This window comes from Gossypium raimondii, chromosome 2 (genome assembly GCF_025698545.1).
Source record: "Gossypium raimondii isolate GPD5lz chromosome 2, ASM2569854v1, whole genome shotgun sequence".
In the NCBI taxonomy this organism is placed as follows: Eukaryota; Viridiplantae; Streptophyta; class Magnoliopsida; order Malvales; family Malvaceae; genus Gossypium; species Gossypium raimondii.
In genome coordinates this window covers 15,643,671-15,669,975 of record NC_068566.1, presented here as the reverse complement: position 1 = coordinate 15,669,975, position 26,305 = coordinate 15,643,671, and the positions used below count along the sequence as shown (strand labels likewise).

At 33.7% G+C, this 26,305-nt stretch overlaps 1 protein-coding gene across 1 annotated transcript; it reads right to left on the bottom strand.

Annotated features, from left to right (window-relative positions):
* Positions 1-535: 535 nt before the first annotated feature.
* LOC105784424 (pleiotropic drug resistance protein 1) lies at positions 536-7,804 on the bottom strand. Its single transcript, XM_012610308.2, has 24 exons — positions 7,369-7,804; positions 7,149-7,269; positions 6,971-7,059; positions 6,799-6,883; positions 6,547-6,706; positions 6,366-6,442; positions 6,217-6,270; positions 6,020-6,110; positions 5,615-5,916; positions 5,238-5,519; positions 4,834-5,150; positions 4,586-4,746; positions 4,376-4,479; positions 4,115-4,271; positions 3,931-4,038; positions 3,697-3,848; positions 3,158-3,490; positions 2,786-3,076; positions 2,614-2,697; positions 2,398-2,531; positions 1,788-2,015; positions 1,529-1,700; positions 1,167-1,421; positions 536-1,070 (listed from the first exon to the last, which is right to left on the bottom strand). The coding sequence occupies exons 1-24, from the start codon at positions 7,689-7,691 to the stop codon at positions 813-815; spliced, it is 4,338 nt and encodes a 1,445-aa protein (XP_012465762.1). The 5' UTR covers positions 7,692-7,804; the 3' UTR covers positions 536-812.
* Between the last annotated feature and the right edge of the window lie 18,501 nt (positions 7,805-26,305).

Here is a 26,305-nt window from a genome sequence, read left to right as displayed (position 1 = left end):
TATTTGAGTTAACTCTAATAAGTGATTCGAGTTTCGAATTCAAGTTAAGTTGAATTTTACAATTCAAACAGCTCAAATAATTCGAATAATAGATTGATGTAAATGCCTCTTTGGTCCTTATTAATTTTGAAAATGAGCAAATTGATCTCTCTCAACAAAAATTACAAAAAAAAGTTTAAATTAATTTTAAAATTCAAAATATTCATAAAAATCTAAAATTTATATTTTAAAAATATATAAAAACTAAAAAATTCTAAAGAATATACAAAGAAAGTTGAAAATTAAAAATTTTCTAAGAAAATCATTTTGTGACCTAAATAATATACTTTAACAATATTTTAATTTGACATTTTTAATTTTTTAATTTAACTCGAATAATTTCACTTGATTCAACTCAACTTGAATTTCATTTCACTCGACTCAGTTTGAAAAAATTTCAAATCGAATTAGAATGATAAAAATATGATTCGTCAACGTGAAATTTTTTAATTCGATTTGATCGAACTCTCACCCTTAGATTGAGGTAAAAAAAAAGTTATATAAAAGTATTTTATATATGTGTTAATACAATTCCTTACTGTCAAACTTTACATGGAAGTTGTAGATACAAATATGGGAAATATATAACGTACTTAAATGGAAGATGATAGACTAATTGGCAAAAGAAGTAGAAAACCTATACAATACAGAGAACAAAGTGAACAAAACTCCTCACTGATCATGTTTATCTTTCTTCTTCCCTGAGAAGCTGAACATTATGCATCTTAAATGAGGAAAACATATTTGAATCTGCAGTTGAGAAAATGGTAGTCTCATCTCTTCTGGAAGTTAAATGCTTTGATTGAGAATGCAAAGATGAATCCAAAGAGCACACATATACCAACTACTACAATTGCAACGACTCCCACGAATTCCTCTCTGAAATCGAAATAGTTTCTTACGAAATGTTGCACTGTTTCACCGGACCCAAATTTGTCCTGTACGTCACCATACTGTGAAGCAATTAGTCCATACAAGCTCCAAGAAATAGGGCAAACCCAATAATACCATCTCCACCACACAGGAATTCTCTGTCATGGGAACAAAAAGATTGAATCCATTAGGAGGATGTGGTCTCATTCTTTTCTTGCATTAACCAAGTGTGCAAAAAGGGTTACTAAACGTACCGTTCGGGGGATGATGAATCCGGAGAAAAGATTCCAAAGTGCAAAGAAGGCAGATGAAATTATGCCAGCAATATTGTGGTCGGGAGTGACAGCCACAGTCATCATCCCATAGAAGGTGAAGTATAAGAAGGTGAAATACATAAAGAAGAGATACCAGAAGAACTTGTCGGAAGTCCATTCAAATCCGATCATCGCATACACTATAATTCCATAAATGACAGTCTGAACCAAAATGTATGGCAGCTCAATCACAACCTGGAAAATAAATGGTAACCATCAGCCTAAACTTCACTAGGCAATGTTTGATGCTTAATAACATAAGATCGCTGCAGAAAGTCCGAGTTCTGGAACTGCAATATTACCTGTCCAAATGCATATGGTAGTGCTGAATACATCCCAGCGGCTCTTTCTCGATAAAAAACCGTTCTTTCAACTGCCACGACGGGTTGAACCGATGCAGCATTTTGAAATCCTATAAAGAGAACGGCAGCATACATAGAACCCATTGAGTTGAAAACGTCCTGTCGCCTTGTTCTGCAATTACAACCATTTCAATCCATTGAGAGATTAAAAACACGAAATCACATTGCTTGCACTATTTTGCGTTAAATAGTTATATACCTTTTGGAGCCTAGATCCCAGAATATTGTCCCAAACATTAGAGCTATAAAAGTTGTGAATAAAAATCTCACTGCAGTGTATGGTGGGTTTCGCCAGTAAGACCAATACTGCTTCCATAAACAAGCAATACATTGAGTGAGCAACGATTGTGAATATCTAGTCTGGAAGTATAAATCCTTGGAACCAGGTGCAGGGTTGCTTAGTTCCTTCACCAATGCCTTGTTCCTCCTGTACCATTATTTTACAGTGTCAATTAATTCCTTTTATTTTTTTATAACTTGTAAATAAATAAAAAGCAATGATAAGTTTTAACAATTAATACATAACTCAGTAAGCTTCTTTTAAATAAGAGACTGAAAATTTAAGCCTAAACTATTGTGTAGCCTGGATAACTTATATTGACCTCGGTTAAGGGGGTAACACTAGTTGGAGTATCTAGCTTTGCATTAATGTATTCAGTGTATAAGTAATGATGAGAATTATAGTATGGTAGTTTGCACATTCCAAATCAGTCAACTTTTCTCCGAAAATAATCCAAAATCATAAACCACTTGTGGCGCTTTGACTTGATTTTAAATTTAAACCATGAACATGAATTTCTGGATCCTACCTATATAGCTCAGAGTTCTTGTATATGTTGGTAAAGTTGACACCAATCGCTTCTTCTTGTGCTCCTGAAGTAACCTCCAACATCCATGTTGCTGGATTGTAACCATCTTTTATCTTTGGGATTCCATTTATTTCCTTCAACAAGCGAAAACTTAGGACTTTAGCACCAAACATAAAAAGAATTCCACTAATATTATCATGCATTCATGAGACTAACCTCAAAATACTTTATTAAATGACAAGAATGGCGGCCTAGTGGACCCACATATATTTCTTCACCTCCTCTTTTCAACAGAAGCAGCTGTATTTTTTGTGTCCATTAAGTACTTGTGTTAGATTTAAAAAAGGCAAGAAAGATAAATGCCAACCAAAACTCCAACGGTTCTCACCTCATCGAAAGCATCAAATATATCGATGCTTGGTTGGTGGATGGTACACACCACAGTTCGTCCTGTATCGACAGTGTTCCTTACTGTTCTCATTACTATAGCTGCTGCCCTGGCATCAAGACCAGATGTAGGCTCATCCATGAATATTATGGATGGGTTGGCAACAAGTTCAACTGCAATTGTTAGCCTCTTGCGTTGCTCAGTTGAAAGACCATTCACCCCTGGCAATCCTACAAGTGCGTCCCTTAATGAACTTAGCTCCACAAGCTCCATAACTTCCTCAATGAACATCTGTAACACAACAATTTGATTTAAAAATATTTCTTACATGCCTTAAACAAAAGATGTAACAAGTAATTAACAGCTGCATACCATCCTGGTTTCAGAATTGACCTCCGGGGGTAGTCTAAGCCATGCAGAGAAAACCAAGGACTCGTAGACTGTAACATGGGGGGAATGGATGTCTGTTTGCTCACAGTACCCGGATATACGAGCAAATGTTTCCTGCTTCTTCGGATACCCTGAAATTTTGATCGTTCCCTCGACATAACCACCGGTTTTCCTTCCTGCCAACACATCCATTAGAGTGGTCTTGCCAGCACCACTAACACCCATCAGAGCTGTTAGGACTCCGGGTCTGAAAGCTCCACTCACTCCCTTCAAAAGTTCCAACCGCTCCTCTGAAATACCTTGAGCTTTCATTTCCTGGAAACAATGAAAATATTTAGCATATAAAGTTCAGTCGTCATATTTTACCAAGTATTATTAATGTTTTATACGACAAAGATCCAACTTTTGCACTGTATTGTTTTTTCATGCATGACCAATTTCTACACAAAAATGCATTGAAGTTTAACTACTCGCTTATGTATTCTATTTTCTAGTTTTGAACCTGATAAAATTCAAGATACCTGTGGCATATCTAGAGCATATTTGATTTCATCAAAGCTCATAGAAAGGGGTTCAAAAGGAAGAACCATCCCCCTCTTCCTCTTTTGATTAGCTTCATTGACACTAGTAACTTTCCAAGACAACGATCTCGATGATGCACCTGTTCTTCTCTCTGCATTAATTTTTTGCATTGATCATGTTATAGCACATGGGAATACAAAGCACACTAATGTTTAATTTAAGTACCGACTCACCAGAAGAATCTCTTCCCCTTGATGATAGCTCAATATTCTCTCCAGTCTTGCTAGCAATTCTCTCAGCTAAGGTTTCTTTAGATATTACTGCTTGAGGCTTCCCAAATGCTGAATCAAATTAGAGAAACTATTAAAAAGATAAGCTTCATATGGAGGACTGGAAAATCCAATTAGAGAAACTTACGGTCCAAATACTTTAACGCCAATGTGAAAAGGAAATTGAATAGGAAACAGTATCCAATCAAAGCCCCCACTCCAATCCAATACCAATGCGGTTCAGGGAAAATTCCACGAGATTTCATGACCAAAACTCCTAATGGTTCAGTAGAGTTAGGAGGAACCTACAATGCAAATATATGTTTCAGTTTCAGTAATATCTTCTGATCAAAGGAAAATTTCCCATTTATCATGGTTTAATTTCAAATAGGCAGAAAACGTGGCTCACGTGTCTCCAACTCTTCCCCAGGAATTCATTCACAGCTATGGCATTTTGTGCATACATCAATGGTGAAATCCAGTAACCCCATTTCCACCATTTCTTGACATCATCTGAAGCATCAGAAAGCGAAAATCACAAGTAAAACTCAATTTTACATCATTAAGACAAATAATGATAACTATCATAACTCATAACCCAATGTATTAATGGATTTACCTCGAGTTAAGATGAATCCTCCCATGACAAGAACTGTAAGTAAAGCAAATGACCCACAAGTGTTTGCAACAATTATATTTCTTCCTAATCCTCCCATTAATCGGAAAAGTCCTGATGCCATCTGGCTAAGACATAGGAGTACTAGGTAATTCTTGAAAAAGCTGCCAATTAGAGCTTTAATTGATTAGATGGGTGACACAAAATATAGGCCATAACTGATATGGTGTTAGCTAGTTTAAGTTTCTCACCTCCCAACATCAGGGTCAAAGCCAATGACATAATAACTCATGAAAACCCAGACGGTAACTTCTAAGATGCTGATTGGGGTCTTAAGGATCAATGCAGGTAAAGAATATGCCCATGAAGGATAGAAGAGAAGGTCCCTTTGCTTGTAGAAGACAGGAAGTTTCAAGATGGTCATTGCAAGCTCCGCGAATCCATTGAACATTATCATAATTAGAATAAAGAACAAAGCTCCCATGAAAATTCCACCATCTGTTATTGTATCTCGGTGCATCTCTGTCCTTATAAAAATTGTCATTGTTATGACTCCAATGAAAATAAGCTGAAAATTTCATCAACAACGCAACAAACAGTTAAGACTTAGAAATGTTTTAAGTCGTAGTTTTTAAAACATGCAAATTTTCCTTACTTGAATCATTTTGAACACATATACGAATAAATTCCTCTTCATTAGAAGATATTCCCTGGAAACACAAGCTTTTAACAGTTCCTTCTTTGAAACACCGTACTTGTCTTTCGTTAAAGCAGCTGGATGGCTTTTAGACTTGTCAAATGGAACTGCAAGATCATCGCCAAGCTTTTGTCCAATGTGGAAAGACTGAAATGCTTCAGCTAATTCCTTGACAGAGATGAAACTGTAAGGCTCGTCTTTACGTGCCCAATATTGCTCTTGATCTTTCCTTGATGTCACCTGTTGCACCCCATCAACCATTACTTATTGTAAAAAGTTAAAAACATATATTCAAACAGTATCTGCATGTTTAAATGTAATAATTAAACCATTACTTCTTGTAAAAAGTCAGCAACTCCTTTTCTTTCTGGACACTTAAACCCCATGTATTCAAAAAACTCGAGTACATTTTCCCGGGGACCTTGATACACAACATGGCCATCTGAAAGCAGAATTATATCATCAAACAGATCGTATGTCTCCGGAGCTGGCTGAAGCAGAGAGATCAGAGCTGTTCCATTGAGGATGTGGATGGACTGTCTTAATGAATTCACTATATGAAACGTTGTTGAAGTATCCAAACCAGTAGATATCTCATCCATGAAAAGTGCCCTTGCTGGTCCAACCAGCATCTCTCCTATAAAATTTTAGTGGGATGAAATGATTAAAACCATGATTCCATTACTCCAAAATTCTGGAAATCAATAGACATTTTTGTCAAGTAATTGTCTCGGATTTACCTGTAGTGACTCGCTTCTTTTGTCCACCAGAGATACCTCGTCTCATTTCATCTCCCACAAAGGTGTCTGCACAAACTTCAAGCCCCAATATCTGCAAATTTCCAACATTAGATATTTGTTAATAGATACTGAAAAGAGTCTTTGTCTGTTTTGCCTTTTGTTCGTTGTCTCCATAGCTTTGGATCTTAGATTGGTACCTTGAGAATATAATCTGTAACTACATTTGCCTCTTGTCCCTCTAGTGCAGCGGCCTGCAAATTTAACAGTAACAGCAAAAAACACATGTTACAAAATTAAAATGAGCCACATACAAAGTAAACTGAAAAAGTAGCATCAATCTTTTTACCTTCATATAGATATCAATATCAGGATCAGGCTTGATATTTGCTTCTTTCTCTCTACGAGACAATTCCTTCAACATCTCTGCCAATTCCCAAGCGGCAAAAAAAAAAGAATATTTATTTATAGAAAACCAAACTTATCTGGTTAAATGGCATGTCAAAGTTGAAGAAAAATATTGTTTTTACCATAACGAGGTCCAACACCTTGACATCTTGCTGAAAAAGCTAATGTTTCTCTGACCGTCATTTCTCCTATATGAACATCATATTGACTTATGTAAGCTGATGTCCTCTGCGGCACGAATTCTTTCATTCCATGTCCATTATAAGTTACTCTGCCTGCAAACTGAGATTTTCATATGTGCCAGCCCACGTCAGATCACAATGCCAACCAACTGAAAATGGGAACTGGAAGTACAGTGAAATTAAATTCCATACTTTCAAATCTTTGCCCAGCTTTCCAGCCAATGACAATAGTAAGGTTGTCTTGCCCGAGCTTGGAGGCCCTAACAGCAATGTCATTCTGAACAAGTTTGATCCAAACCAGTGTTGTCAACGTTTCAAGAGATTATGATTCTGATGCAGAAATACTAGTCTCCTTAGTTCTTACCTTCGAGGTCTGATAATTCCACTGATATCATTAAGGATTGGTAATGGCTTCTTTCTATTGGGAAGAATGTGAAGGTAACTCAATAATCCCTTCAAACAAAAAACAGGATGGGAAAAAGTTGGAGCTGTCTGTTCGATTAAAAGATGCAAGTTTTATTATTATTAAACAAGAAGAGTACCTCTAGAATATTTGCAGAAAAGTTGAATATGGTAGGCAGCGCTCTACTTCCCACATAAGCTTCTGCTTCAACATTCAGATGCTCAAACCGGACTTCAATTGTTGGCATATCAAGTCCAACTCTGTAGTTTGAGTTTCACAATCCGTTGGGAACAAAAACCAACAATCGGATCAACTTGAACGCATCAAACAATCATAAAAAGAAAATGGAAAAGACTTACCTATCAATGCGTTGTTTAAGCTTCAACAAGAACCTCTCATTATCATCTTCTGCAATTCTTACTAGCCTTTCCAGCAGATTCCTTCTCTCAATGAATCCAAGGTTTTTTATGTCGATCTCCCTTGATTGACCTTCACCTTCTGTGAATATCCCTCTCCTCACACGCAAATATGTAGGCAGTTTCTCGATGGCAGCCCATTTCAGGTCTTCTTCATCATCTTCTTCACGAGCAGACATGGAGAAAGCTTCCATGGCGTTGTTCCTCCAAATGCTTGAACTTCCAATACGTGCACTGCCGACTCTAAATGCCTCAACATTCTCCATTTCTTTTCTTTTCTTTTTTTTTCCTTTTGGACAATGCCACCCAATGGAATAGTAAATGTTCAATATATAATCCGAAACCAAGGATCCCAAAGAAATTTCTTTGTTGCTTTCATACAAAGAAAATTAATTCATGAATTTTAGAGCTGGGATAGCAGCTCACTGTAAGATATATGTGTATCTTTCTTGATTTGGGTGGCTATATATACATAATATATTCAAGTCAATGGACAGAGAAAATAAATAATCGCCTTTGTGTCCCTTTTTTTTGTTTCTTGAAACATATTTAAATTCAGTTCTGCTTAATTCACAGATCTCTAAATTCATTTATTCCGTTCCCTTTTGAACTTGTTTCCGATTTTCTCTCTCTTTTTTCTTTTCTTTTTTCTATCAACGAACTTGTATTATTATAGATATTTGACTTCTTTAAATATTTAAATTATTTTTATAAATAAAAATATAAAATAAATTAGTTTTTCCTACCGATACATAAATTAATTGTAAGTATTTGTTTAAATTGTATTATGTTTATCTAATTAAATTTTAGTATAAAATTTGATAAATACAATGATTGAAAAAGTCTAAAAGAATCTAATAAGAAGTTTATAATTAAAATAAATAAATAAATGTTGCCAAAGTTTCATGTCAACAGTGGTTTACTTAAAATTTGATTGGTTGTATTATGTGGAATATAAATTAAGACAAAAAAGAGAGTTAAAATTTAAAATAAGCTGTAATTAATTTAAAGTACCTACCAAAGTGCATAAACAAAAAATTTAAACCTCGTGTTTCTAAACTTACATTCCTTGATAAAATATATATTTTAAAATAAGTTGTATTGTATAATATTTTTAGGTAATTACATAAATAATCACTGATTATTAGTAAATTTTAGTTAAGTCATTTAATTTTAAAAATTACAAAATGATCATTCAATTATTGAAAAGATTGTGTCCGTTCGATTAAATCAATAATAGAACGGTGATATGGCTAATAAATTTAAAATAAACCAAAATTACACATAATTTCTATGTAATGTAGGAAAAATAAATTTCAAAATCATTAAAATACAAAACCCAACGTTTTTACCCTTTAAAAGCCTAAGAAGATGAAGTGTGGATTTACTTTTTAGGCTTTTAAAGGACAAAACGGTGAATTTTGTATTTTAATGGTTTTAGAATTTACTTGTTTTTCCTTAAATTACGTGAAAATTAAGTGTAACTTTATTTTATTTTAAAATTCTAAGTCATGTATTTAACGGACATGTCATTGATTTAAGGAAATGGACTCAAAATTTTTGAGGTAATTCGGATGGTATTTTTGTAATTTTAAAGTCAAATAATTTAACTAAAATTTACTAATAGATGAGTAATTATTTATGTAGTTTATCCTATTTTTAAAACTATAAATTTATTTTTAAACTAAATAATTTTTCAACATTATCTTATTTTTTTAAAAAACATATTTTATTTTAATATTATCTTAAAACTATTTTCTAAATAAATCTAGTGCAAAAAAATTATAAAATGAAATACATATTAATAACATGAATATTTTCCATTAATTAACTTATTACCAAACAATTTAATGTAAAAAACTACAATTAATTATTTATAAAGATGATATGCAGTTTTAAATATAGATATCTACACTTTTAATAAAACTTTTAAAGGTGGAATATTTAATATTAACATCATTCAATAACATTATTATATACTTAATTTATAAATATTTGAATTAACAGCAAATCTACTTTTGTGGCACTTGTTAGAAAATTAACTAATTAGAAAATTGTGTGGTAAATTAGTAAATATAGGTACAAAATATAATTAGTTTTTATAAAAGAAATTATTGATTTTAAAAGATTATTTATTTTCAATTTTAATCTTATTAATATAATTTGTTATATTATTTTGGATAGTTTTGGGTGAAACATTAATATGTTAATTTGATTTTCTTAATTTTTAAAATGACAATTTTTTATTTTTATTTTTGATAAAATAAAGTCGACTTAATATGTGATAAGTAGTTACCTACTTACTTATTTTATTCAAAACTTTTTTAATAAAAATTTTATATTAAGTAAAATATTAAAATAATTATCAAACATATTTAAAACATTAAATATTAAAAAATCAATAATTTATTAAATACACCCTAAATTAATATTATTTATTTATATTTTTATGTCAATATCTATAGATACTATATATTATAAGAATTCAACGTGTAAAATTTTAATCTCATAGTCATAAAGTTGATTCGAACGATATCCAATATTATCCCATCAAAATTGATGTAAACTCATTCAAATTCATGTTTCTTTTCCAGCAAAAAAATTAGTAACTCTAATGTTCGAATATCCAAATCCAAATTCACAAAATTGAATAGATCAATGTAAGATATATAATTATTTTACTTCCATTTATAGTAACACTTTATATTTGACTTGGTCGAAAGATCTGAATGCAAAATATTATATTTATTGTCGAAATAATTCAAACAAATAGTTAAAACAATCATCAAAACTAAAACATATTAAACATGGCATCTAAAACATGCAACGTCTACTCAAATTTTAGTGGGCCCTTAAACAATGACCTGAGTCAAAAGACACTAAAAACAAGGTCAGGTTATAATTCTTAGGTCAAGCTAACAAAACGGAGGGCAATGTCTCAAGACAATGAAGTCATGTCTCAAGACATGCCTCCCTTGTATCTCTATTTTTGTTTAAAATTTTGAGGTCTTAAGACTTTCAAACCATGTCTTGAGACTTAACCCCCTATGTCTCGAGGCTTGAACTCAAATATTCAATAATTTAGCTTCGAAGTTTTATGTATTGAGACAAGAACAATATTTTTCGAGACATGAAAGATTATATCTTGAGATTTATGCCCAAAAAAGCATGAAATGCTTGAAAATATTCTTATGATTTCAAGACATGTTCTTGATGTCTCAAGACAACATTGTAGAAAATACAAAAAAAGAAAAGAAAAAGACATTTCAAAGCATGCATTTGATCTCCTATATGCGCCTAAATATATTAAACATATCACTAAATCATTTGACACACTATTGACATATGAAAACATATCCAAAATATATACATACATGACACATAACAAATTAAATCAAAATTCCACTAGATAAGTAAATTTTTAAAAAATCTTAATTGACAAATTGAACCTAAATTATACGACTTTTCCCAGCTTGACACATAATTTTTTTTGGTCAGAAGTGGTATTTAAAATATTCCAGTGTTACCCAAATCACCCAAAATCTTAACACTGTTAAAAAAACACCCTTTGACAAATTATTATGCCACATCAGCACTTCTTTTTTATTTTAAATTTATATTTATATTAATTAAAAATATATTATATTAATATTAAAAAATAAAAATATTTTCCCTCCCCCGTCCCTCTCCCCTCTCGGCTCCCTCCCCTCACCATCATTGTGCAATAAAATCAATTTCTAAAACAAAACTTTCCAATAAAAGGAAGATAAAAGCCTCTCCTATTCTTCGTAACTTCACACATACAGTGTGTTCCTGAAGGAATAGAGAAATTATATTTGTAATGAGAATGTTACCTATCATCTCTGTAATAATTGTAACATCTCGTTTTCAATGGTGTCGAAAACAGTAGTTTCGAGACCATGATTCTGATGAGCGAGTTAGTATTTTAATATTTATTTAACAATTACGAGTATTTATTTGAATCTTATTAAAATTTGGTTAAGAAATATTAATGTTTAGATAGTTAATTTTGTAAAAGGACTAAATCGTAAAAGATATAAAAGTTTATTTTTATTAGTTAAATGAGTTAAATGGTTATGGAAATGTAAGTTAATGGACTTATTGGGTAAAACTACAAAATTCTTAGTTAGTGAATGATATTGGGTTGGTTTTGGTGTAATTTTAATGGTTTTAAAGGTTAAATTTGTAATTAGATAAATTGATAATTAAAAAATAGATGATCAAACTTATTATCATCATCTTCCTCTTTTCTTTTTCTTGTTTGAAACTGTGAGAACCATAGCGAAGCATAGGAAGCTTTCGGCCAAACTATTTTGTGTGCATGGTATGTAAATTTTTGCCCTTTTTTGGTAATTTTTATGTTTTTGAGTTCGTATTAGATTAATTTAACTAACTCGGGATCAATTTGTAAAAATTTAAAAATTTTAAGGACTTTCCATGAATGAATTGGAAGTATTTGTGAATTTAGTTGATAGATTATTAAGGTTGGTTGTTAGATAGATGTATTTTGTTAAGTGATTTTTGATGATTTTAAGATTTAGGGACTTATTTATGGAAATGGTAAATTTGAAGGAAATATGGTGAATTAATGAAAAATATAGGTTGTATTGGACCCTAGGAAAAATCGGCTAGCATGATGTTAAATTATTTATGGTTAATTTGCAAGTTTCGGGTTTAAGGACTAAATTGCGTAAAAGTTAAAATGCTAGGGTTAATTTTGTACATTCACATTAAAATGGACTATAAGCTGGAATTAATTAGTTTAAGCTATTTTAATTATTTAATTGAATGAAATTATTATTTAGATCTAGACACAAATTAACCGGACTTGAATCGCGGTAAAATTAAGGTTTCAGATTAGTCATCGGCTCTACTTTTGCATCCATGTTAGTCGATGTAAGTTCTTATTTCAATTAAAGTAATTCATTTGATTTCATGATGTAAATTGATATCTTTAATTACACATCTATGAAATGGTGTTTGGATTTTCTTGATTTGAGTAAAGGGAAAGACCATGATTGAAATATATCATGGCATTATTCTCAAAAAGGAAAAGACCATGGTTGAAAGATACCATGGCATACTCGAAAATGAAAAGGTTGAAAAGGATATCAAATGAAAAGGATATCAATTGAAAAGGATACTAGTGGAATGGACTATTATGTAAAGGTTTTAAGGTTTGTTATGTGAATAAGCATATTTGAATATATAAGAGTGTTTTGGAAGTTATGTATGTTTTATGTAAAGTAAATTTAGTAATTAAGTCGTGTTTACATGAATTTGAACTTACTAAGCATATCATGCTTACGTTTTGTGTTTTTCTTGTAGATTTCATGAAGCCTGGTAGATCAAAAGTTCAAGTCGAAGCATACACACTATCCATATCTTCTTTGGTAGATGTTTAGAGTTGTTTTGGAACTTGGTTATGAATGGAATGTATTGGGACTTTTGGTTGGCTTGTTCATGTTGTTTGTGTTTGATACTTAGTTTGGTGATAGTTTCTGATCATGGATATATATAAGTTGTGTAGAACTGAATGGAATGTTTGAGTACTTCTAAATATATGCATTTAGAGTGATAGTTGGAATTGTAATATTGGTTGATTGACAATTGTTTACGTGATTATTTTGCCCATGATGAATCTAAATACCATTTGGTTTGGTGTTTGATAAGTGTTTGGTTTTGGTTCATTTTGGCTTATAAATTATGGTGTCAATAAGGACACATTGGTTATGCACCTAGGTTGATTGATTTTTGGTATGTTTTGGTGTCTTTGAATGTGTTTTAACCATATGAAAGTATCTTGAATTGGTTTGGTTTGGTCCCCAAGCAACTGGGTTTGAATTGGCTTGCATTAAGGGTAATTTGTGAAGCACGTCACCTAGGACATAAGCTGTCACACGGCCGTGTGCCACACATAGCCACACCACACGGTCGTGTGTCATTTAAATTTTAAGTACATGATGAACCACACGGTCTAAGAGATTTACACGACCTGGCGACATAGTCGTGTGACCCAATTTCAAATACTAACACAGGCAGACACACGGGCTGGGACATGTTCGTGTGTCTCATACATCGAATACTCACACGGCCGTGTGACCCCTGTTTCCAAAATTTTTTATTTTGTTTCAAAATGATCCCCAAATGTTTTTAAACTATTTTTAGGGCCCCGTAGGGTCGGGTTAATGCATGTAAAAGCATTTTTACTTTATATAAAATGTGTATTGAAACATTTATATTATAATTGAATATTTGTTTCTGTTGAAGTTAAATGTTGCTAAATGTACTGTGACACTCCGTAATCCTAATCCGACGTCAGAGACGAGTTATGGGTGTTACAATAGTAGTGAAACACAACTGGTTTTCACCTATAATCAGGCTCCACCCTTTTTTTGGAATTTTAAATGATTGGCATCCATTAGAAGAACAAAATGGCAAGAATAGAAAAGAAGGAAATACAAGAAGAACCTCTTGACCAAAGATAACAAGAGAAGAGAAAGAAAAAAAGAGTAAGTGCAAAAAAAAGTAGAAGAAAATGAGAATTTTGAATTCACAAAAGAGTCCTTTCTATAATTACCTAGGTGGGAAACTAAAGCAACCAACTAAAAGAAACAATAGTAACAAAGAAATGAAGTCATTTCAAAAAGCCTCAATCAAAGATGAACGTTTGTCTAAAAGCAATTAATTTAGAGGTGTAATGATCGAGGCAATGATCATCATGCTTCCAGGTATCTATAGAGATTCGTTTCAACTCAAGTCATTTTATAACCTGCCTTTTGTTTATACGCATTAGTTATACCTTTTCCATATCACCCTTGGCCAAACCACCCAATGCCTATGCCTAAAGATAGAATTTGGTGAAGCATGGCCTTATTGCCTCCCTAGGAGCTTAGCCTCAGCATTTCCAAATGCCACATCACATACGGTGGGCTCGTACAATCCATAGAAGAAATATAAGAAAGAGCTTTTGCCAATACCGTCAATCCATCATCTCCCCATATCCTAACAATGCTCCATCTAATCACCTCACATTGACTCCAAATGTGTCCCTAGCTAGAAATCTATCACTTTACCCTCTGCGCTTGTAGAATAGAGTACTTGATAGTTGGGACGTACGTGTAACCAACTTCCCTTTATAAATCCTCATCCTAGTATCACGAAGCTAGAACTTTAGTCTCGCAATCCGTACAGCCTTAGATGATTTCTTGGGTTCGAATCCGCCTAAGTCAGCCTAGCTCTCATAAACTAAGAATTCTTGATAGAAATTATCCAAGACACCAAAAATAATGTGAAAACAACTCAAAATGAAGTAGCAACAAAAGAACAGAAAATCCTACAAGAAAGCAAAACACATAAAGTGTTTGAGTAAATGCTCTCAAAGTATTTTTGTACTGTAGAAAGAATACAAAAAATTGGATGAAATCCTTACAAATGAGGGGAAAGACCTCTATTTATAATTGAGCTCCCTCAAAACCAATTGTACAGACTGAGTTACTTCAACGGTCAAAATTAAAGTCTATCTACAATTGAAATTCTTAAGAGATTGACTCAATCTTTCTAGAATACAAAATCAAATCTTATTAGATTATAAACCTTTTAAAATTACTTTCCATATTTACCAAAGTAGCCTTAATTTTTCATAAGTGCTTTATTGGGCCATCAATGCTTCAAGTAGACAAGCTTCTCCACATGTTCTAATAATCGGGTCAGTTCAAGTGGTTGAATGAGCCTCATTTAATCGATTGACCTCCATGGGACACTCTTTGTGCAATCATCATAGGCTTTTATTCGTAGCCCATAACACTCTCCTCTATCCATTCTCGTAATGCTCTCGTTACATCCTTGGAATGACTCTCGTGTGACTCACCTCGAAAATTTCTCGACACCTTGGTTGATTCCTAAATAGATTCTCTTTCAAGTAGTCTTGCCCCCAAGAACACTTTCCTCGGCTTCTGTTATCTCTTAAATCAAATTGTTTCTCTCCTTTTTGGTACATCTTGTGCGTAAGAGCTCGTCATTCTTACTTTCCCACATTGTGACTTGCCTCGATCGAGATCCCCTTGATCTGCACAAATAGGCTTAGGCATGCCCATATTGAACACCAGGTTAACCTTGAGTATTCCCACCAACTCTGGTTTGTAAGCCCCTCGGCTTACTCGCTTCAAAACTCTAAAATAGTCTCTTTGTCTTCGCTAAGTCAACGTTAAGTCAAAATGAAAAACACTAGATAAGTGTTTGAGATATACCTCGCTCACTGCATTTACTCGCTCTAATTGCCCAGTTTGCATCGCTACTTTACCCCCAAATTTTGATGCACAACCTACATCTCTCATAGGTGGTAGCCCCACTTATAACTCAACAAGCTTCATATCAGTTTGCTGCCCCTGTAGCATTTCCAAATAGGTCTTCTGTTAGTAAAAATCCAATTTGAAAATAGTTTTCTTGCAAAGCAGAAAATAATTTTTTTAAAAAAAATTGAGTCGATTTGTTATATTTATAGCAATAAACCAATTACTGAATTCGCACTTGTGCTTTCAGTTAGATGGATCATTTTCATTCTTAGCTTTCAACTGAACGATCTTCTCTGCTATTATCATACCATGAACTGCTTCGTGTGTGGGCTCGAACGATTCGAATCAAACCAATAGAATTGTTATAACAAATAAATAGTTGTCTTTGTTTAAGTGTGAAATAAAAATCTATTCTCAATAGAAAACCGATAGAATTGTTATTCCAGAAAATAGATTTTATAGCTGAGAATAACTTCTCTCTATTTTCGAGTAAAGTAACAATATATTAGGTTATGTTTTTAGCCCTACCAGTGGCATCTATTTATAAGGAGAAGAAGTAGAACCCTTGTTGAATTATAGAAATTTATTTCAACTAGAAAAACAAACTCCTAGTCTAACTAGTAGTATAGGGGGCAGCAACCCTAGTTAATAATATTAGGGTTTGTTGTCCCACCCTTATTGAATTGTAGAATTTTATTTCAACTAAGAAAATGAACTCCTAGTCTAACTAGAAGTATAGGGGCCCACAACCCTAGTTAGTAATACTAGGGTTTTCCGTCCCTCTCATTAACAAAAGGGGCTTTTGGGCATCTCTCATATCGGATCCAATTACAAGTACTTCTTGAACTTTAAACCTAGTATTTTATAGTTTGATCCAACCCGATATTTGGTTTTCTATTTCCCAAAATAAGCATCTCAATATATTTCAATTAAATGATTTTCTCAACCCAATTCTAATTTTATCAAAATCATGATGACTTTATCGTAAAAGAATCCCTGAGAAAATATATTTAATATTTCTACATTCAACAAGTTCACTATGACCAAATGATTTATTTCCATTTTCGAACTTCATTTAATTAAAAATAAATAAATTTATTTCCGTGTCATTTTCATTTAAATTTTGGAGAAACCACATTCATTTCCAAATGATTCCATTTCTCCATTTTCATTTTCATTTTAATGTTGGAGAAAACCATAATCATTTCCAAATGTTTCCTATTTCTCCATTTTTATAATTTCTATTTATTTAATTTAACATCTAATTCATTTCTGGTTTCAACGAGTTAGTAGAGGGACCAATTGAACATATGCAATTGGGGCTAGAATGATTTATAATCAAGTTCCAGTTTTTTGACTATTAGTTATAAACTCATTTAGTTATGAAGTCATTCCACTATAGCATGACTGAGCTCTCCCCAACGACAACCATTACGAAAACAACTCAATCAATGCTCATCCAATGACCTTGTCATAAGTGTGTTATCCTCTTAGGATATTATTAATCTCTTTGGGATAACATCCGTTCTCCCAATATGATCCTATTTTGTCTCATGATAACCATTACATTTTCTTTCATGAAAATTCAAACACTATCAAGTATTAATCAAGTCATTCATCCCAAAGATGAACGATCCAAGGCTATGTTTACTTTTCATTAACCATGTAATGTCAATGAGGATATCATTTACCTATGTCTCGGGATATGAACTCCACTATTGTGAATGACGCTACATACTGCAAAAGTCGTATACCCAGCGCACCAGATTTCGATCCTTTTGTATTTGAACTCAGGCTTTTACTTACATCAAAGTATACGAGTTACGCATACATAATCCATCATCCACTCAAGATTTAGGTATACTACACTATGATCATCACAAGTGAATAAATCCATAAATGGATTTAGGATCTATTCTTCTTGGGTCCAGTCTAATGTAATGTCAGTCCAGTTAGTCACATCTATGCCTCTATCTTCTAGGAGTCATCTACTCCGATGCCCAAGACAAAACATCTCCCCAATTAGACTTGATAGATGACATATTATTCATTCTATCGGTTTGTTCATTTTTGATTAGACTAAGAACATGTTTAGGTTCGTCTACTAATATAAGTTATCTTTTCGTATTACGATCCAACTACGTAATACCACTTTGTATTAGTTTAAATATTAGACAACCAATAAGCAACATTTTCTTTTATTTTACTTCGCGTGCAAAAACCACATGAAGAAAATTATACAAAGTATATTACTGTAATCAATGAATTTGTTTTATTAACCAATCTGTTAAAAAAATTTAGTTTACAAACAAATATACTACACTCAGGGCACCGGATCCAACATCTTCGTAGCACTCCTCCGATCTATTGAGATAATGTTCTTCCCACTAGAATATCGTACCTTGGTTCCACCTATTATGCCCCGATTCACTGGCACAAAACATTATTGTCGAGCATCCAAGATACACATACAGTCTTCAAAAGAAACCGATAGAGTATTAATCTTGTCAAGGAAATTCAAGCTAAAAACATAGTTGTAATCATCCAAGTGAAATACCTCGATCAATCTACAGTTGGGACCTTTTTGTAATTTACAATATTGATCATCTTGGTCGATTTGTTAACCGAAAGACTAAGTTTACCCACGGCTTTCTCCGTTAAGATCGATTATGATGCCCCCGTATCAATAAGAGCACTATTTCTTTAACCTGTGATGTTGATATCCATATACATCAACCTATTCTACTTGTGACCCCTCTTTGCTTTCACAGAATTGAGTATCATTAACCCAATCTTTGAAGCCATACTTTCATCGAACTCTGCTTTATCCCCTTTACTAATTGTGGATATCTTGGATCGCTCTAGATAATCCCGTATCCTATGCAAAGCATTATAAAAGAAGCACTCCGTTTGCTTCTTCTCACTCTAACCTTCTTGGCTTCGACACCACTCACAACTGAACCAAGCCTTATCGTTTCTTTATCTAGTTCATCCTCCCCTTCATTGACAGAAAACACATATCGTTTCGGACAATACCTCACCACATGCTAACCGTTACAAAGTAAGCACTTCACTGGCTCTTTCAGTTTATTGTTGGGTTTCCACTTCCCATTGCCACCATTCTTACCGTTGCCATCATTGCCATTTTTGTCCTGTTCTTCCTCATGGTCTCCCCAACCATTTCCCGTCCCATTAGGCTTGGAATTCTCGAACTTATCTTTCTTTAGACAAAGCTCAGCAAAGAACTCTGCCTCGACCATAGCTACAGTAAGCTCAGTGATACCTTGTTGGCGCAACACTTGTTTTGCCCAAGGCTTCAACCTATCGTTAAACTAGTAGAATGCTTCTTTCTCACTCAAGCTAGAGATTTGAAGCATCAACTCACTAGATTTTTTAACATACTATTGAACAGTACCTTGTTGCATAGCCGACACAACTTTTCCCGAGCCTCCTCATCAACATAATGTGGGTAAAACTACTTCTTCAACTCTCTTTGGAACTCCTCCCAAGTCCCAATTGCGTTCCCATCACGTTTCTCATCTATGGACCTACAACACCACCATAAAAGATAAACATTAGTAAAATAAATTGAAGTAGTGTTTACCTTAATGACATCATCCTCAATCCATCGCACAGAAGTATTGTTCCACTCCCTAGAGAAAGTTGTCCACTTCACTTGCGAACCTTTTCCCTTTAAACTCTTCTAGTTTGGGAACATCCATCTTGCATTTATTCGGTCCCTAAGCCAACATCTTATTACTCAAAGCAACATTGTAAATTGTGAGCTCCCCATTGAGCTTCGTAATCTCTTTCTATGTAGAGCATCATCCCTTATTGTAAACTTATTTGTAGTGGAACCGAAAGACTCCAACACAAAGTCCTTGAGTTTTCCCTTCATTGAGTACAACTCATCGGTGCATCTCTCGACTTCCTCAAGTGTCCCTTATGTCCCTCATGGACTCCTCGAGATTGATCACTTGACCTTCGAAACCTTAGCTCGGATACCAACTGTCATGGGGCTAGAAATTTAGTATCGCAATTCATGCGGTCTTAGGTAATTTCTTGGGTTCAAATTCGTCTAAGTCAACCTAACTCTCACAAAGTAAGAATTCTCGATAGAAATTCTTGAAGGCATCAAAAATAAAGAGAAAGTAACTCAAAACGAAATAACAAAAAATTCCACAAGAAAGTAAAGCACGCAAAGTGCTTGAGTAAATGCTTTCAAAGTATTCTTTTACTCAGAAAAAAATACAAAGAATGGGATGGGATCCTTACAAATGAGGGGGAAGGCCTCTATTTATAGTTGACCTCTCTAAAACTAATGGTATAGATTGAGTTACATCGACAGTTGAGATTAAAGCATATCTACAATTGAGATTCTTAAAGGATTGACTCAATCCTTTAAATTTACAAAATCAAATCTTATCATATTACACATTTTCTCATATTGCTTTTTATATATACCAAGGTAGCCCTAAATTTCCATAAGTTTTTTATTAGGCCACCAAGGCTTAAAGTAGATGAGCTTCTCCATATACAAACACTTTGTGACAACTTTCTATAGGTGAGTATTTGATCGAATCGAGAGAAATTTTTTAGTAAGTCAAGTTGAAAAATCATATTTTATCATCCTAGCTCGATGTAAATTTTTTTTAAATCGAGTCCAATAAGATGAAATTTGAGTCAAGCCAAATTGAATAAATTTGTTCAAGTTAAAGTAAAAAAAAAAGTAAACAAACAAAATTAAAATCTTGTTTACAATATGACTAAATTCCAATTTAAAGAACATATATTTTTTAAATCAAATAGACTGGGCTTTTATTAATAAATAAACAAAAACAAAATCAACCCAAGGCCCAACAAACCGGCCTTAAAGCTTATCAAGTAAACTAAAACAACAAAACTAACACATTTAATAATTGACACTCGTGCCATCAATTCATTTCGCTTTTCAAAACTGACTGTTTTAATTTCCAAGGAACATTTTCCCATTTCCATTTCCCATTTTTGTTGTTCCCCTTTCCATAGACTTTCTTGTAGAAACCCCATCTTAATCAGGTTCCTGCAACCACTGCTCCTCCATCATCCCCACTGCAAAGCTAGGAACCCCTCCCTCTAGGTAAGTCTATTCTTTGCTCTTTAAACTCTCAGTAGCTAGGACATGGGCTAATTCATTTGACATCTTTTTCACGTGCTTGATTTTTACCCATCTAAATCATTTCAAAATTTGTTTAATGTTCCTTATATGAACGTCGATCTCTGATTTATCCGATAGATTTGAATGGTATTTTTTAATAATTTTTAATGCATCCTCTTCTATTGCTGTTTCTAATAAACCCATTTCCACCCCTGTTTGTACCGCCTATGAGCATGCAAGGGCCTCCACTACAAATATAGAATCAACATCTTCATGCAAAACTGTTCTTGCTACCAAAACCTCTCCTACGACATTTCTTGCTACTACTCTAGAACTCGATCTAGATCTGTGTCTATCAAAAGCTCTATCAAAGTTTATTTTGATGAGCACCCTAGATGGAGGTACCCATTCCACGATCTCACTACTTCTGGTAGGGACCTTCAACTCTGATTCGTCTAATTCTTTTAAGCACTTGAAAATATTGTTTGAGATTTCTCTTCCTGAGTTAATCTACCTTTCATGTATTCGTTTATTTTTGTCAGACCAAATAGCCCACAGAGCGCAACCAAACAACCTTCGTTGGAACAGAGAACTCTCGTTGAAAACCCAAGTAAGCCACTAAAAGCAATTCAGATCTGATTTAGTTAAAACCCATGTGAAACTTAAGAATGACTATACTTCTATTGGAACAGGACACTCTCCAGAAACATGGTCTAGGTTCTCAACAGCCCCTGAACACCTAGGACACACTGTGTTGGCCACCAGTCTTTTTTAGTCCAGATTACAAAATGTAGGAATAAAGTTCCTAGATATCCTCCAAATTGTAGGAATAAAGTTCCTGTAGAAATCTCTAGAAATGGTCTGTAATTCATTAAAATTAGGACCTGAAATACCTACTTGTAATAGTTTATAGACACTACAGATAGAAAATTCTCCTAAAGGTTCGCCTCGCCATACAACCGTATCATCGTGACTTTCTTTCGCCAAGGGAATTTAGAGTATCCTAACCGTATCAACTTCGGAGAAGGTATTGATAATCAATTCCATTTTCCTTTTTTTGCTATTTCTATTAATCCACTCTGCAACCAATGACATATTATGTAACACCCTATACAGGCCTGGTCGCTAGGCCTAAATACGGGATGTCACACCACCGTCTCGTCTCATTTACATTAAACAAAAATCTAGATTCAATAAATTGAACGTCATTGGTTAAGTAGATCAAGTTTTAATACGTTCAAATGGCTAATTATCATTATTACATGGAAAATATTTCGTAAATTAATCACACAAATAGCTAGAACCATGCATAAGGGCCAATCAACAAAATTTCATAAAAGTGTCCGTAGGTATCGATATTGATAATCAGGTATCGATATTTTCCTATAGTGGTATCGATACCACTTGGAAAAACGAGACCGATTGAGCATTCTGTTTCTCAATTAAAAACCCATCTATTGAAAATTATCGGTACCTCCGAACCAAGTACCGATATTTCTTCCCCCAGTGTCAATACTCGAGAAAGGGTATCGGATACCAAATCTCCATTTTGTTTCCTGTACGTTTTAATTTACAATGGTATCGATTTTTAAAGCCCAATATCAATACCTCTACTACTGGAACTAAAATTATAGCATAGGAATGCAATTAATTTATCTCAAATAGTTCTTAAACAACATGCATCAAGTGCTAAGTTCAATAATTATTCATACGGCTTAATCGATAGCATAAAATACTAAAACCGAGTCCGAACGTTTGTCGTCATGCTAACGTCAATGACTAAGTATTCTAGCTTAATAATAACATGAAGTTCACATAAGCAAGCTCAAATGTCCAAAATCAACAACTTAAATAGGTTCTACCACATTGCCTATCTCCCCAAAACAAACAAGAATAATTAAGCACCTACGAAGAATGATCGGACTTTCTTGGATCACTCCCTTGGAAATCACATCGCCCACACCGATGTCTTTAATCTGTAATGTTGAAATAAGGGGACGAGCTTTTGCAAACTCAGTGAATGCAAGAATAACCACAACATAAAAATGTCATCATGCAACACACCCAGTCATTTATTCATGAATAGTACATTCTTAAGTCTAGCATCATCTAGTATTAAAACATGCATAGTCTAAGAGTCTTTTCATAGCACATATACGTAATTATTCAAGAATAACACATATTCCACATAGTCATATAATATAAGATAAGAAAAGATAAAACAAGATAAAATGAAATAAAATAAGATAAAATGGAACTTGGACTATGAAATATGTAGTGAGCTATATCAACACACATCGAATACACGAATCTCCTTACACCACATAGACTCATAAAGGCAAACATGTCCCAAAAGTGAAGCATATAGCTAACACTGTAATTATTTCCCCTTACATGTCCCGTTGAATGGTGTTTAACTCACATTCCCTTATCCCTCCAAACATGTCCCAGAGCCTCAATACCCAAAACCTCTATACATATAAGTGAGTACCCACAATCCTATGGCATGACAAGTATATCCAATGGTTCCAAGATCATAAGGCCAAAATATCCGAAAACAACGCATAATTACTTATCGAATAATCATGCACTAACACTGCATATTTGAAAATTTTCAAGACACTAGCATAGTCATATAACATATATATCTCACATTTACCCCATATCACAAATTTACCCCATTTACACAATTACACTTTTCACCATAAGCACCATGTCCATATATCACATACCATTCACATTATTTAACCATATAACCACAAGACAAGTATAGTTAAAGAAAACTTACACTCAAAATTTAGAGTAGGGGTTTAGGCTACATCTAAATTCTCGAACAACACATGACTCGTGTTTACGAGTAGCAATTCCATACACTCACCACTTTATGCTTTTGTGGAAAACCGAAATCTCAACTACTTTTTCTCTAACTCGTAGCAAGCTCTAACGAATCCGAAGCTTAACACATATAATCACACAATAACCACAGTCAAACATCAACCAAATATTCACTCGAACTAACTAAAACACAAGCTTTAAGCTAAGTCCCCATGTAACTCAAACTATTCACATAACAAACTTTATATACTAATATTTCAACCTATAATCAACCTTTTTGCTTAAAAATAGTTTCGTTCTTCTAATTATTCATTTACACCTAATTCCCAACCTTCAAACTAGACAAATCTACTCAATTTATGGTATCGATATTTTTCAACATCTTTTAGGCAATTTTCGTAAAATTCATTAAAACATGAGAAATCATTGACAGAACTCTAAGATAAGTTTGGAAACCTTCTAATCATACTAAAACGAGTTGATAAACACTTTGAAACTAAGGTTTTATGCAAAATCCCGAGATCCACCATTAACGACTTATTTTTACCTTTTATTTGAAACATGTGATTCGAGGGATTTAGAGTCTAAATAATATTAAAAACTTATAAGTACATGAATGATTACCTTTTGTGAAAGGATGAACGAGTTTTGATGAAAATCTGGAAACCCCATGTTTGAATAAGATAAAGAAACCTATGGAGTTTTTAGTATTTTTCTTGAAGGTTTATGATATAATAAATGACTTTGGAATGATGAGAAATCAATGGAATACTGAGGGAAAGAACAATTGGCGGCACAAGCTTGAAACCAAAAAGGAACAGATGTGAAAAACATGTTGAAGGGGATGAAATAGGTTCAATTTTACAATATGGTAAAACTGCAACATAAATGCCTACTATTTTGACTTTGTTAAAAATTAGTCATTTTCCAAAATTAAGGGTTTCTAAAACACTTTTTTTAAAATTGATTTGACAGTTCAAATGACCTAGTTGAAAATACTATCGAACCTTATGAAATTTCGAACTCATATAGGCCAAAATTCCCAAAATACCCCCAAAACTCTGCCCTATTTTGGGGTGTTACATATTATTATTCATACTAGAACTTAATCTATAATTAACTAAACCTGGTATCCATGCATGCTCAGATATTGAAATTTTTTCGCCCGAACCAACCCTCCAGCACAAACCTTCCAGTAATAGTCCTCTCACCGCCCAAATACTTTTTCAAGTGTAAAAGGGCAAATTCCCCAAACGTGCATTTAAAAAATATGAATTTGGATAGTATTTAGCTTTTAGTGCATGAACTAATAATGAATCAGGATAATTAATAAGTCTCCATCCCTGTTTGGATAAAAGAGCAATGTTGAATTTCTCCAAACTACGAAAACCCAAACCCCTTCCATTTTCAACACACAAAGTCAACTTCACTCAACCAATGAATCCCTTTCTCCCATTCCTTTTCTGCCACCAAAACCTCGCCATAATGCTTTCAAATTCCCCACATAATGTTTTAGGTAGCAAAAAGCATGCTATCAAGTATGTAGGTATGGCTTGTAGCATAGACTTTATAAAAACCTCCTTGCCCCCTTGTGAAAGAAATCTTGTGCCCCAACCATCAATCCTCTTTTTTATCCTATCTTTCAAAAGTTAGAACGATGCCTTTTTCCTCCCCCTTACAAGGTTGGGTAAACCTAAGTACTTCTCTTGATCATTCAAATATTGAACACCCAATCTACGCGATATCAGCTTTATATTCGCTTCAAGAGTGTTTGAGCTATAAAATATTGTGGATTTATCAAAATTAACATACTGACTTGAGCACAATTCATACTCCTTCAATATTTCCTTTAAAATTTGAGCTCCTCTTCTAGTGGCTTCTCCAAAAAGAACGCAATCATCTACGAAAAGTAGATGTGATATTTGGGTTCTCCTCCTACTAGCCTCGGCACCGTCCATCCTTTAGATTAGGACGCTTGAGAGCATAAAGCCCTTCGTTGCAAATTAAAAATAAAAAGGGATTCAAAGGATCCCCTTGCCAAAAACCTCTAAAAGGGCAAAAAGACTTTCCCATTCTCCCATTACTATTCACTGAGTACGAAACCTTGTAACACATTTCATAATGGTATCCACCTACCGTTCATCAAACTCCGTTCATTCTATCATCTCCCTTATGAAGCCCCATTCAACCAAATCATAGGTTTTACTCATGTCCAGTTTAATTGCCATTAAGCCTTTCCTCCCTAATCTTTTCTGATAGAACATATGTAATATTTCATATGCTAGCAAGACATTATCTGAAATCAGACGGCCTGGCACAAATGCACTTTGAGCATTATTAATACAAACCTCCAGAACTTTCTGAAAGCGATTAGCTGTTGTTTTTGCTAACACTTTATAAACAATGTTTATATACTAATAGGTCTAAAGTTCACCATTTTTTTAGGATGCAACACATTAGGAATGAACACTATATTAGTAACATTCATAGGATCTAACTCTTTCCCTTCATTTACGACACCCAAGCAAAATGAAGTAATGTCGCCTCCCACAATATGCCAACATCTTTAAAAAAATAGTGCCGAGAAGCCATC